The sequence below is a fragment of the Gadus macrocephalus genome, chromosome 15 (assembly GCF_031168955.1).
Source record: "Gadus macrocephalus chromosome 15, ASM3116895v1".
NCBI classification, from domain to species: domain Eukaryota; kingdom Metazoa; phylum Chordata; class Actinopteri; order Gadiformes; family Gadidae; genus Gadus; species Gadus macrocephalus.
The window spans coordinates 8582923-8597130 of record NC_082396.1 but is presented as its reverse complement, the minus strand read 5'-3'; the positions used below and the strand labels follow the sequence as shown (position 1 = coordinate 8597130).

The 14208-nt window shown below is 41.3% G+C and overlaps 2 protein-coding genes across 3 annotated transcripts in view; one reads left to right on the top strand and one right to left on the bottom strand.

Moving 5' to 3' along the window:
- Positions 1 to 246: 246 nt before the first annotated feature.
- On the bottom strand, positions 247 to 7678 carry chst3a (carbohydrate (chondroitin 6) sulfotransferase 3a). Of its 2 annotated transcripts, none has more exons than XM_060073765.1 (4): positions 7170 to 7678; positions 4875 to 5095; positions 3815 to 4312; positions 247 to 3699 (listed from the first exon to the last, which is right to left on the bottom strand). In XM_060073765.1, the coding sequence occupies exons 2-4, from the start codon at positions 4952 to 4954 to the stop codon at positions 2991 to 2993; spliced, it is 1287 nt and encodes a 428-aa protein (XP_059929748.1). In that variant the 5' UTR covers positions 4955 to 5095; positions 7170 to 7678; the 3' UTR covers positions 247 to 2990. The 2 variants fall into 2 exon arrangements, with proteins under 2 accessions (XP_059929748.1, XP_059929749.1); XM_060073766.1 differs by having other exon boundaries at positions 3815 to 4300; positions 7170 to 7675.
- Positions 7679 to 11925: 4247 nt separating this feature from the next.
- Positions 11926 to 14208, top strand: part of cdhr1a (cadherin-related family member 1a) — a 12666-nt gene continuing 10383 nt past the window's right edge. Inside the window, exons 1-5 of the mRNA XM_060073748.1 lie at positions 11926 to 12146; positions 12938 to 13033; positions 13486 to 13631; positions 13759 to 13809; positions 14039 to 14128. Coding sequence (XP_059929731.1) covers positions 12086 to 12146; positions 12938 to 13033; positions 13486 to 13631; positions 13759 to 13809; positions 14039 to 14128 — 444 coding nt within the window. The 5' untranslated portion in view covers positions 11926 to 12085. The remainder of the gene's footprint in view (positions 12147 to 12937; positions 13034 to 13485; positions 13632 to 13758; positions 13810 to 14038; positions 14129 to 14208) is intronic.

The window sequence follows — 14208 nt, the reverse complement described above, 5'->3', positions numbered from 1 at the left end:
TTGTATGCTGTGTTGTGAATGTTTTATAGCCCTATGTATATAGGCTATTTCCTTAAAGATAATTTAAAAAACAATCTGAAATCTGAAAATGTGTCTATTGTTTAAGTGTCATTGGAATATTGGTCAAATATGTTGTGTTTCGGGAATGTGCATTGCAGTAATGAAAGACCATGTTTCAGTTATGAACACCAACACTCTAACAGCCAAGTCTTACTAAAATAAATGAGTTTGGCCACTCAAAAGCAGTACATTAAGGCACCAACATAGGTTTTTTTATTTGGTTTGTCAACAACAACAACAACAACAACAGGTAGTTACTTGATAATTATTAAAAAATTGACATATCCTTGCTCCTCATAAAGGCCACCCTTCTTTTTTCCGGTCATTCTGGTTTCAGAGTATTGTATCTTACACATGAATCGAGGTAGGCCTTCTCTTATGAGTACTGTAAGCCACTGTATGGTGGCTTACATAGACAAAATGGTTTTCCCCTCCACCTCTGAGGTCCAACACATTACACATTACTTCCCGAGGTGTTTGGGTTACACTTTGCAGAGAATTTTTGTTTCATGGCATTTCTCACACCTATCTTCCATGTTATTTTTGGAGAGGTGTATTGCGATTAGGTGGGTTTCAAGTCACCATGATGTAACATTACAATGTAGACTAATATGTTGGTTGTATTGTTTTGTTGTAGGCCTATTACCTCTTTATAACATTTGTGTTGTTAAACTGTTAGCTAGCAACAGATAACTGCGTTTGCTGTTGTCATGGCAACAGCATCCTGTAACATAATTCGAAAATAATCTGTTTTGTTGCCATTTTTATCTTGAAGCTAATTATTAGCATCATTGATGTACATCCAAACAATATTATATTGCAACCTAACAAAATTACCAATTATCTAACAGCTAATACTTTTGTGTGTGTACATTTGTAGGTCTATAATTTGTAAAATAATTTAGACCTATGCCAAAAGAAATGGCACAAATTGTGAATGATTATTGTGGGTGTGAGTTTAAAACCTTGAAGTAGAAATATTGATGGGGTTTTTGCAGCTGTTGCCGGTCTGAAAATTCCCAAGTCACCAATGACGACTTTGTGGAAACATCTGCATCACGCTATGTTGCTATGGAGATCGACTAGCATTAAGGAACAGAGTCTGAGAACAACAGCTGTGAACTCTGGGTGGCAGGGAATGAAACAGAATGGATGCACGCATGAATGGAGGCACTGTTTTTAGCCTCTGCTCTTTCCCACACAACTTTAGGCGGAGGAACATTAAACGACACAGAACACTGATCCCCGGTGAGACTGTACCAGTACTACACCCATGTACAGAATGAGGCCTACACACTGGGCACTTCTTGGTAGGCTAACTTTCTTAATTCACAGAGCTGGGGAATAACATACACACATACACTTCAAATTATCCTTTTATGAAAGTGTGCTATACACTACACACAGAACACCAAAGTACTTTATTCATGGGGTGGATGACTAGAATTTTTTTCGAACGAAGGAAACAGTCAGGAAATGGTTAAAAAAGGAACAGGAAAGGACGACTCACGCCAACTTTCTCTCTCTCTGTTATGATATTATTATTGCAGTATTAGTAAGTGTCATATACAGTAGGCTTTTGTGATTACGTGGTTGCGAAAACCTTGCTTAAAGTGTCTTGCTGTTCTTGAAAATGCTACAAGGAGTAGAAGCTCACTGTATTCACGTGTCACACATATCAAATAGCAATACTAGCACAGCAGTTTCGGCGGAGCCTCAGCCAAGCTGAAGATAAAGCAGCCATTGAAGGGAAATCACAGTGCTTACCTTCATATACCATAAAAGAGCTGCTCTGAGGGCTGGCCTTGACAGGACCTACATTCACCTTCAAGCTATACAGTAGCTGCATTTTACGGAGATCTTACAGTTCAATGGACGTAAAGGCTACCCTAATGTTATAGGATGTGTGTATTCTATATTTGGAATAGGAAAATATAACGTCTGGGATATAGATTTGTATATGGCTTAGGTATCGGGTTCCTGTGCAGAATAACGCTGGTCTGACCTCTAACATTTGTTAAAATTGTTACTATATACTATCATCCTATTTTAGTGCACATCGATAAAACCTCCCTTTCTTCATCTCTTACTCAAACACTCACAGACACAAACACAGACACACATACACAACCAAATTACAAACAAACATCAGTCCCTTGAAAGGTGTTGCAATTAAACATACAATAGTTTAGTCGAATGACAACGCTCTCTGATTACAATACAATCTATGTTAAGATATTTCTACCAATACATCTGCATTAATACAAATGAATTCACTATGGTGTCGGATAATTGTATATACCTTTGGGTATAAGTTTAGGATTCCCTTTTTAACCCTTTCGCCTGACCAACCCAAACGTATCAATCCTGAATCGTGTATGACTTTGTGTATGAAAAATATTTCAAACTTGGTACGGTAAACCTGACTATCTCCAAGCGAATAGAGTTACCTGACCATTTAACCGCTCCGACGAAGAGCCTCCAGGGCTTTGGACATGTGGTGGTCGCGGTGCGGTTACGGTTTCACTCGGCACTGAAAGCGACTCCTCAAGCCTAATCATATAAAATATAGACTGATAAAAGAGCTTAAAATCTCACAATAAATACTTATCTTCTATTTCCAAGTTTCCCATTTAAAACATGAACTGGTCTTCAAGTGCACTACATCCCTTATGTTTACATGAGGCACGAAACGACAAAGCTTTAATTTCTTTGCATTTCATGGTCAAATGAAAAGTTAAATACGATCCAAAAATATCCAGTCTGAGTCAGTAATGCAGTTCATCGTCCGACCCTTGTTTACCTACACCTTGGTACGCACAAAATCCACCTCAATCTCCTTCCCTGTTGCTAACCGTCCTACATCCTGTTTGGTCCTAGGATCAATCCTGTGAGATTGATCACAGGATTGATCATTGATCATTGATTGGTCAATCCTGTGAGAAGCCAAACCGTCTCTCCTCCAGCAAACTCAGGGACCTGTTCAGCAGCGCCGTCTCGCTATCCACAAACTTATACCCAAACATCTTCATGGCGGGTCCACACAGCTTCTGCACCACGAGGGCTAGCTTGAAGGGGATGCGATACCGCCACTTCTCCGCCTGCTCCGAGGAGTTCTTCTGCGTGGAGTAGACCCCGCTCGCCCCCCTGGTGGTTTGGGTGTTCTTTAGGATCCAGTTCTTGGCCTGGGGACTGAACGGGATCCCGGTGAACTTGTACATCTCCTCCGCCTTCTGCATGGGGAAGTGCGCGATGTCCTCGTATCTCACCAGCATGTAGCGTCCCTTCAGCCAGCTGGGCAGACCCAGGCCCAGCTCCGCCGACATCCTGATCTGGTCGCAGGTTCCCTTGAAGCGCTTCACCTGCTCCACGTCTTCGGGCACGTCGCCCTCCTGCGCCCAGGAGTTCCACGTCTGGTACTGGGCCGAGAAGGCCACCATGCGGGACGCCAGGACGGCCCGCGGGTCTCGGACCAGCTGGATCACCATGACGTCCAGGCGCGGATCCTCCACCAGGGGCCGGAGCGTCTCAAGCTGCCGCACACGCACGGTTTTGATGGCGTGATGTTTCTTCGACAGGCAGGACTCGGCCGCCAGGGTCAGGTTGAGTGGGCCACAACGGCGGGTCCTACAGTGGTACCTGCGACGACAGTTGCAGGTTGTAGATGTGTTATTATTATTTTTTTAACGGCAAATAACTCATAACGAAGTACATCAACGGAATAGCCAGCCACCGCAGAAAAAAAACACTATACCTCTCGAAAATGTCCTTAACGAAGGGGGAGCAAACCGACTTTTCACAGAGCGACGAACTGGACTCTCTGCGGAACAGCGCTGCGGTGACGTGGTCCTGGGGAGCCGGCGAGATGTACCTCTCCAGAGAGCCGAAGTCACACAGGAAGAGCCCCTGGAGAACGTCCCGGTACATCTCCGTCAAGCCCGTGACGTTCCCGCTCTCTGCCGCGTCGGCCAGCTTGCGCTCGATGTGCCAGAGGGGCTCGAACATGTAGAACATGTTTCCGCCGTGCTGGTTGAAGAACTCCCCCACAAACGAGGAGCCCGACCGGGTGGTGGCCATGAGCAGGATGTGCTTGTGTGGGTCGCTGGCGTTGTAGTTTCCCATAGCTCTATCTCTCGGGTCCTGGTCGTCAGCGAGGGCATTTTGGGTCGTTTCGTTTTCGTACATGGGGCTGGATGACGTCTGCAGTGGAGTCTGCCTCTGGGTCAGCTTATCGGACACCCTATTGAGAGTTCTGCAATGGATTATCATGGATCAAAAGCGCACACACATTATGTCCCCGATACAATTGAGTTGTTTCGTAAGATTTCCGATTTCAGCCCTTATTGATATTACATGATTGCCTAGTGGTTAGGGTGTTGGACTCCCACCCATAAGGTTCTGTGTTACAACCCCAATGTCCACAGCATACCTGTAGGTGATCCCTGAGCAAAATGTCAAACCCCTACTTCCTAATCAATCAATGATGCATAAATTAAAATGTACAGTTATTAACTTTGGATAAGTGTGTCTCCTAAATGACTAAATAGTATTGTATTGGCTTATACTAGCCAAGGGATGAGTCTGTCTCTGGACATTTGCGACCAGTCTAGGAAACGACAGCCCTCCTTTATAATTGTTTTAGGGTTTTATTGGTGGCCCTAACAGGAAGGGGTAAACAGCATTATCAGCATTATTATTGGTTCAATTGGTGTAAAGTTTTTTAGCAAAACACCCTCGTCTTCCTCAAGAGCCTGACCATTGTGATTCATGAAAATTAACACATTTCAGCATTCAGGGTTGATTCATCCCAATACCTTGACAGTATGTTGCTCTCCTTCTCGATGATGACCAGGGCCACGATAAAGATGAAGACGATGGCATACTTGGTCTTCATAATGAGTGGGGATTCTTGGATTGACTAAAGAGACCGTTGGAGTTGTGTGTTGATAGATGGGGGGGCTGTCATGCATACGTCAGCTCACTCATTTCTCAGCGCTCTTGTCATGTCTTGTGATGTTATGGACGAAGCCCGAGTCTGGAATCAGGAAAAAAGACCATGATTACTACTTTTACTAAAGTGGTTTCTTAGTTTACTAAAGTAAACTAAGATGATCCAAGAGAAGTCCAATTTTAGGGCATAATAAGCAAGCACAGGTGACTTATTTTAGAAACTTTTTTTGTCATATTTGTATATATACTCTTTACACACCAAGAGCAATCAATATTTAAAATGCTCTGTCCAAAAAAGCAAACAATGTGGTGTCTGTGGCTGTCGCAGGCCCTTAGGAAATGACTGGCTAGCCTACCTGGTAATCAAATAATTTGTTCTACCTACTTACCTGTGCACCTGTGCACTGATTGTGTGCTCTCATTGCGCATGACCAGAGTCTTCCACAAGACTAGGCATACCTTTTGCTGAAGCTAGTCAGCTAATCGCCTGTTTTTGGGGAGTGGGTTTGGAGGCAGGCCTGAAGGGAGGATGGGTGGGATCTTTACTAAATCTAGATTTCCCTTTTGGTGTCACCAAGCCACCTACCCTAATTTTAATGTGATGTAAGTGATAATGTTAGTACATATAGATACATAATACTTCATATGGATAATGTATAGGCTTGTTATAGCATGTTAACCAAAAACATCCCTTGGAGTATGCAAATACAGAGGGAACAAATCCACAATCTATTTGAATAAATGTATCTAGAAGGCAAAGGTTTCCAGGCATTGCCTGGTTATTAATGCATGCTTGCCGATGCCCGGAAGCTTACTTTACATGAATCACAACCGCCCATAAAGCAGCAGGAGTTAAACAGAGTTAAATGTTGTACAGGCACCGACATGTGAATAGTCCCATTCAGTTTTTCTTCCTGATGCATACAATTGTTAATGTGCACAGGATGAGCTAACGCTACTAACATGTCTGGGCCTGGAAGGGCTATAGGGTCTATAATCCTTCCAGGCCCAGACATATATAGAGCATTGCAATGTATATTGCTCACCTCATGCCAAACATACCAGCCTCAATAAACAGTCACCAGCAAGTATCTTTCAGCAAGCGCAGTGATGCCAAAACACATACAGTATCGCTTTAATGATTAGCTGGACCTGTCAAATCAGGGAGACTCGGTGGGATCTCTGCAAATAACGGAGAAGACACTTTTCAAGCCTTTGATGAGTTCATGTGTGAGAGGCGTCATCGTAGTACAAACACTAGTGTAGCTCATAACACTAATTATGGGTCTGCTCCTTCTATGGACCACGGCACGGGTAGAAGAGATTCACTAGTTTAGACTAGTACTCGTGCCTTGGTACATAAAAGGAGCGGACACATAATTGGTGTTATGAGTGACACTTGCGTATAATCCTACGATGATGCTTCTGTGAAACTAGTGTATTTTATCTGAGCTTATTCCACCACAGCCATCAAACTGTCAGGCTGAAGGCGCGTTTGCGGCGGAGGGCTTTTGCATATTCAACACTCACTGAAGCGTATGGCAATTTCTGACTATCTGCTGGAGCAGAAATACACATCAACGTGTTTATCATCTCAGTATACATATTACGTTAATGGTTGCCTTCAAGGCCTTGAGGCAGTTCCACATGGAGATGTCGTTGACTAAATGGCTGATGATAAGCTTCCATCGCCCACTAGTTTGTCGAATTTAACTGATAATTGTGATGGGGTTTATTTATTTTATTATTATTCATCTTCATCGTCATGTTGAATTAGTCTATGAATCGATGTGTGTTTCTTTGACATTACAACCATATAACCCACATACCCATAGTAACAACATTTCATTCAACAGACACAAGCCCCTTGTGTGTGTGGATAGGGGGGAGGTAGGTGGTCGCACTGACAATATCGTAAGGATCTCCCTTGCTTACGCTGAAGATATACTTTCCACTTCATTCGGACTGGTCACCATTATTTTGTATTCATCTCATAATGTTGCATATGTTTCTGTAGATTGGCAATGTATAACACAAAAAAAACTATGATTATTTGCGTGGAATATAGCCTGTCGTGTCCGAGCTGGTCTGGTTTTACACGCACAGCCTCAGAAAGATGCAGGAAAAGGTAAGGAAGGTAAAGAAACCAAGCTACAAACCTTTATCTGGCTCCTCGGCAGTAGAGCCACAGTTCACTATCATACATCCGAGTGTCCCTCGTAGCATCTTGCTGCATTGTCTTTGCATTGGGGGCTACACACTGCCCCATTGTATCCACAGATGCCGGATCCTTTCCCCCATGTGAAGAGAAATAGGGACGAAAACTGGACCAGGCTTCTGCGTTTTCAGGAACTCGTCGCTCCCTCAGGGAGGTGTTCTTTTACACATGTCGTCTCTCACTGAAATGTCCGAATGCGTTACAATAAAAGTTTACTTTTTTTATTTCATCTCAAGAAAGGATGAAACGCGTTTTTTCATGAATAGGCTACGGTGGCCGTTGTACATCTCTGCATGGCTTTAGGGAAAGTCGTAACGGTGAAAGTGGAATCAAATCGCATTAAATGAAGAACTTTGCCGTAACTTTTCCTGCGCCCTGCTGCTCAGTAGTCGAGGATACACAGGGAGCCGCGTACGCGCTGTCCTCAGTCCTGTACATGCATGCACGGTCACGTGGTGCCCAATTTACAAGGAGTCCTTGGGGTCTTTTTTGGTTGTTTTTTTCCACACAAAAAAATGGCTTGTGGACGTGCTGTTATAAAACCTGTTGCGTGGAAACTGCTTTTCTTCATTTGGCCTGATTGCATTTAGTTTATTCACAGTAACGTCCGATTGCAAACCGAGATTACTGGTTGTGGCACCAAACCCATCCCTTTATCGGTAGCACTGTTCCATAGGTTATCTTTAATTTGCTACCCATATATATTTCCTACACAATTTTAACAAATTGTTTTCATTTGATTTCCAAAGCAATTAATTATACATCTTTAAATCTAAATCTATTTTTTTTCTTCAAATTTGTTCTGATATTTAGTGAATGAATTAATGAAAATAACGGAAGCCCAACTCCATCTACTGCTTTTGACCACCTGGTGGCAGCAACGGACAAGAATCCGCACCAGCGGTACCTCTTTCAACAAGAAGGCTTATTTATGTAGTGTTAACATACCCACACTAAGAAATACGCCTACAATTCATGTTTGGTAAATTTGGGAAAAGTAGCTTTGCTCTTTGATAGAAAATAAATACAAATACACTAAACGAGTAACAGATACGAAAATATTGTATATTATTGCTAAGAGAAACTCTGACTGTTTCCATTAACACTAAGCTGTCTATGCTTGCAGTTTGACAAAAACGAAAAGACTACTTTTGATCTGTCTCTACTGTACATGGTGGGATTAAAAGAGTGACCTAGTTTTGGGGGTGGAGCAGAACTAAAAAGATAACCCTTCCACCCCTGGCAAACCGCACCACAGATTATCATTAATAATAATGATAATCCAAAACAGTGAAGTCCAATGGGTAGCTTGAGCTCAGGTATTCTGGATTCACAGGTTATTCATAGATAAAAAAAATCCTACCAAACTGGTAACATTATTTATTGTTCACAATTTTTCATAACATCGATTTCCTGTTTTATGAAAACAACACCATTTTAAGAAGCACATATTTTATCCCTCTCATTCAATTGGTTTGTTACCCTGACATTTTGGAGCACATTCAAGATTATTGTATTCACAACGACAGGTTGGTTATCCTGGTAAACAACCTGTTTGGAATTGTGAACACAAATAATTTCTTAGAAATAATCTTAAACGTAAAAATATCCTGGAAGATCAACCTATTTATAATAGGATAGGTTATGCTACTTTTTTATTATTATTTATCACATTTACTTTTGAAATTATATCCATGAACTGTCAGAAATATCCTCTTGTGTGATAATATTATTATTATCATCAACATGTTTATTTCCCTGTCCTATCTGTATTGTTTCTTGACTGAAAAATCTATTAGCTTCCATGTCTCACATGACATGAGACCATACCCCTTTTGGGCACCGCCAGACATGATATTATGGGATATCGTTCTGCGACGGCCTGACGATGGTAGATTTAGGCAGATAAGAATGGAGAGAGTGCGGGAAAAAAAGAGGCAACACTGATCCTATTTGACGAAGGTCTGTCATGGCTGTGCGTTGACGTCTCTAATCTCCCCAGATGATGCAGAGTGAGGGATGCTGATGCTTTTTGCGTTGGGCTCCCGGTGAGATTTCCCATGGGCCAGTGCATGCTGGTGTGTTTGTAGACAGGGGATAAGAAAGTAAGAAGATGACGAGATGGGCAAAAGAGTTGTGCGATCACCTCGTCATATTATATTCAAATCACTGGTTTAGATTTATTTTAGAATTTGCCCATTGGAGGACATATAGGACTATGTTGGGTATTTATGTTTTACAAAAAGTCCACCTGATAAAATCAGACAATACTTACTTACTTTTCCCAGACAGGTGTTTTTAGGATAACTGATATTAACCAATAATACAACATTAATACTCTGAGATCACATGTAGTTGTATTTTCTTTAGTACAAGTCTTAACTTCTGAGCTTCTGAATGACCCGGGGTCTCAACCACAGACTGGCCCGGGCTGCCTTACAAGCCTAGCATGGGTTGAAGAGCAGCGGGTTAATCTGAAGGCCGCTGCCATCTGCCAGCAGTCCGGGATTTAAACCTGAAACCAGGGCCTTGCCCACTGTCACTCAGAGTTTGAAGTCGGTAGGTGGTCTCTGCGGTCGGCTGAGTGATCGTACAAAAATCAACCTATAACTTTACACAGCAATCACATTGCAATTTTTTCACTTATTATTATATATTATTTATATTAGATTGAAAAAAATTAGAACTAACAACATGTATATCTCATGAACTGGCTTGTGCCCTTCGGGGTGGCTGCAATGGACAAAGGACAAATTACATATGTATGTGTCTTGTGTGAACGATGTTAACATCCTTCGCACATAGACTTACTTTTGTATTCAACCCTCTTTTGTGTAAAAGTCCCTGTGTAAGTAATTCATTCATCAGTCACTCTCTACCCCCACCAGACAGACTGGCCTGTTCTTTAGGGGTTAAGGGTCGATGTGTAGTATTTGGCTGATGCCAGATGGATTAGAAAGCAGATTTGATTCCCTTGCATAAAAATGCACAGAAAAAAGTTTATCCTTTGTATGCAACATATAAGGTTAGCATGCAAACGCATCCATTCTCTTACAGATCAATATTTGTTTTCTCCTTTGTTCGTGTCTACACCGAAACCGTGTTTTCAGTGCAATAATTACGGTTTTATAAAACAGTTGGTCTTATGTTACTGAATGGTATCTGCACTACAGTGTTGTACTACAATGCAACAAACTGTAAACTTGTTATTTTCTTTGTAACACTTTAGAATAAAGGTACATTATTTAACCATTAATTCAAATTAGTTAATGCCGTAATAACCATTATTATATAGCACATCTAACCTTCTACTACCTTAGTAAACATGAAAACCATTAGCCAATGATTACTCGACCATTAGTTAACTGTTAATTCATTCATTGTTAACCAATGCTATTTACTGCATTGACTATTGTTATGTCATGGTTAATGAATGTAACCTTTTTGTCAAGTGTTACCACTTTCTTTTTCGATGCTTTGCGTTTTCCTTTAGGTCACGTGCTGGAGTCTATTCTTTGACGGTAGTTTTCGAAACCTAGCCTGAGCAGCCAACAGATGTGTGGACGACAAAGTGATCTTTGTTGTTGTGGTGGATGTTATCTGTGGAAATAGGATCAGTGGTGGAGAATTATGCAACACCTGCCTTCTGTAGTACGCCCTACGCAGCTGATTAAGATTATCAAACAACGCCATTAAGCCTCAGTGCCTTAAATACCACGGGAAACTTGCCAGTGTGATAAGATTTTCGACTCTACACTTGTTGGTGAGACGGAAATCAATAAAAAACAAAAGAGGGAAAGAAATATAATCAAAGATCCTGTTGAACCTCTGAACAATCTTAATTTGTGCTACAGTCCCATAAATCATTCATAATTAATTTCCAAGTTTTGTGATAAAACCTCAACGTCATTTTCTAATGAAAACAGAGACCACTGCATTCACCTATGCCATGGATTGCAATCACATCAATTGAAATTCATATATTTATTATATAAAGTAGAGGTTGTTTCAGTTTGTTTCCGAGGTGGACAGATGGCTATGGCCTGCAGAGCAGATGCTGAGCACTATAGGCGCAGCCATCAGTAGACTTATGATGAGAGTTGATGGACATGTTGAAGCCTCCTGCCAAGTGCATTGGGGAGCCAGACACGGCACCACCGGTATTTTTCTTTATATCAAAAACACCATGTCCTCGTCGTTGTCATTTAATGAACATGTTTGCAGTTAAGTTTTAAAACATGAGGAAAACTGTTGAATACAAAGAGCTCTTTTGTTGAGTAATGTATTGAATGATTTGATTTTTAATTGAAACAATCGTATGCTACATTATGGCACGATATTATCATTATTATATAATATAAAAATGATAAAATATAGGTAATAGAGGTATTACGTTATATTCCATAACATAACAGGAAAAAAAGTAAATAAAAGAAAAAGAAATTGACAACCAGACAAAACAACACAAGACAACAAAAGCTAACACATTAGGCTGCAGAAGATCATGCATAATCATTGTTATAACTGTACACATTTCTAAACTTTATGCGAATAAATATATAGAACAGAATACCTGTCAACACTGAGTATGTTTGCCCAAGGCCTTGTCCTTCTCTCCTCTGTGAGGATCTGTGCTGGTATGACTGTAAGGCCCTATGAGTGGCTCTTCGTGAGACTAAGATGTGTCATTGGATTAACCTGTTAGAGACTGTCTCAGCCTTTCTAGTGATCACTGGTACAAAGATCTACCTCTTGCTCTAGCGGATTGCCATCACCTCGACACGGACATTACATGCCAAACACTCTCTTTCCGGCCGTCTTTCTTCATGGTGCGACTCAACCATCTTGTTCCTTAGGATGAAGATTGCGAAGAAGTTAAATATTTCAATTGTTGTCACAGTGGTGCACTTCTGCATTGGTGAGTTGTTCACGAAAAAATCAGACAAGAGAAAAACTGTAAAAAAAATGGATGATATATTTAGAATAATCTATGATGTTTGGTTTGTCATTTGAGTTAACGGTTCATTGTGAATGCATTTACGTTAAGTTTGTCCTGTTTTTTTTGCTCCTTTGCTATTCAATTCTATCATTGCTAACTTTCCTAGCAGTCACATGTGAGTGTTTATATTGTCTCTAACTATTGTACTGTTATTGTTATTGTATTGTTTTTTTCATCTGTTGCATTTGTTTTATAGGCTTGTTAATGTCAGGTTTCTTGCTATTGTTATGATCGTATAGCATTTCAGAGACTAGGTATGTCTTTCCCTTTACACAGAAAGGGTATTTTAGGACACTGACGTAACTCACCTGTAATCCCTGTCAGAGGGATAGAGCAGGCAGGGGGCTTCAGGCTCCAATAGCCGTTGTAGATTAGCTTCTACCTGGCTTATACTTGGTGGTTCAAGGGATATTTAGAAGAATATCAAATACATGCTGTGTTATGAGAAATATTCACATAACAGAAAACAAAGAATTTGCCTTATCGACCAAGCATCCTTTGCAAGGAATATAAAAACATTGTGTAATTGTGGGCGTGTGTGTGTGTGTTTGTGTGTGTGGTTGTGTGTTTCGATAATTTATAGCACAGTATTGGAGAAATTATGAAATAATTGATGGTGAAAGTCTTTTGCTGAACGAGTGTGATGGCATATGGGAAGAGACGCCCGTTTCCATAGTTTGCTCAGCATCCCTCTCTTTCTTTCTTCACAGCACAAGCTGACTTCGCTCCGTATTTCTACGACAACGGACCCTACATCCAGAATGGAAACCTGGCTCTGTTCAGCCTCTCTGAGGACACAGCAGTCGGTGAGACACGCACGTCTGGAACAGCCACAACATTTAGCTTAAACTGGGCGCCGCTCGATAGTGTTTCGAGACAACCCTGAGCTGGATGGAACCGGGATCGATCCCGATAGTTTGCGGGCTAACCTTGAGCAAGACGCCCAACCCTCTTGCCGCTGTTGACATGTATCTTAATTCACCGTTGGAAAAAAACATCTCAATGTCTCGTTGCCCAGTTCACTGAGTAATCAACAACATTTAATCTATGAGTTACTCATTCAAATAGGAAATGCCAAATAGTTCAGGTTTGTTTTGTGGATGTGATGATGCCACTCATTGAATTCAACGAGATGAGCTTGAAATGAAAGCCTTTGTGTGCACAGCTCCCCAGCCACACCTGACGTGATATGCATCCTTTTTGAGACGATATATACGAGTGCAGAATATTGAAGTATGATCCTGAATTCTCTCCACAGGCACACATATCTATTCTCTCAACGGGACAGACCCCGAGGGCCAGGAGGTGAGATACGGCCTTGCCTTTGACCCCGGCTCCAAACAATACTTCAGAGTGGACCCGGTTTCTGGGAACATTACTTTGGTGGAGAAGCTGGATCGAGAGGTAAACCTCTCACATTTTCCTGGATGACTGATTACGGTTGTTGTCCTAATTCCAACATTTGTGCATGTACTTTTGTTCTTAATTATCCAAACGGAGACATTTCTGATTTAGTTTTCATTATTCGTAGAAACAAGACTCCATCGATGTTCTCGTCAGCATCACTGATGGAAGAAGCAAGGTATGTACTGATGTTCTGAGGCTTACCGTGTATGCCCCATTGATGTACAGTTGTAGGGTTAGGGTTACCTTGTAGCACATGTACATGGAAGACATTTGCTTGTCTAGGTCAATTGTCGTTGTTATCAACTGCCGAAGTGTAATTTAAACTGTTATTATCCATTCACTTCATGTTTTTGTCCTAGACTGAACCTTTTAAGTGGTAAGCGTGTCCCTGGTGTCCCCCACAGGTGGTGGAACGAGTCACGGTGTTTGTGATGGATGCCAACGATGAAAAACCAGAATTCCAAAATATGCCGGCTATTGTCAATGTACTAGAAGTAAGCGATCCAACTCCAAATATATGCATGTTTGAATAGTTCTTTATTTATTTATTTTGAGACATCCTATTTATTATCTT

Excerpts from the sequence above, each read along its gene's own strand:
- chst3a (XM_060073765.1), bottom strand. The coding sequence starts at position 4,954 with ATGAAGACCAAGTATGCCATCGTCTTCATCTTTATCGTGGCCCTGGTC. Across the intron at positions 4,313-4,874 it reads GAGAGCAACATACTGTCAAG|AACTCTCAATAGGGTGTCCG; the intron begins GTATTGGGATGA and ends AATCCATTGCAG. Across the intron at positions 3,700-3,814 it reads GTTAAGGACATTTTCGAGAG|GTACCACTGTAGGACCCGCC; the intron begins GTATAGTGTTTT and ends CTGTCGTCGCAG.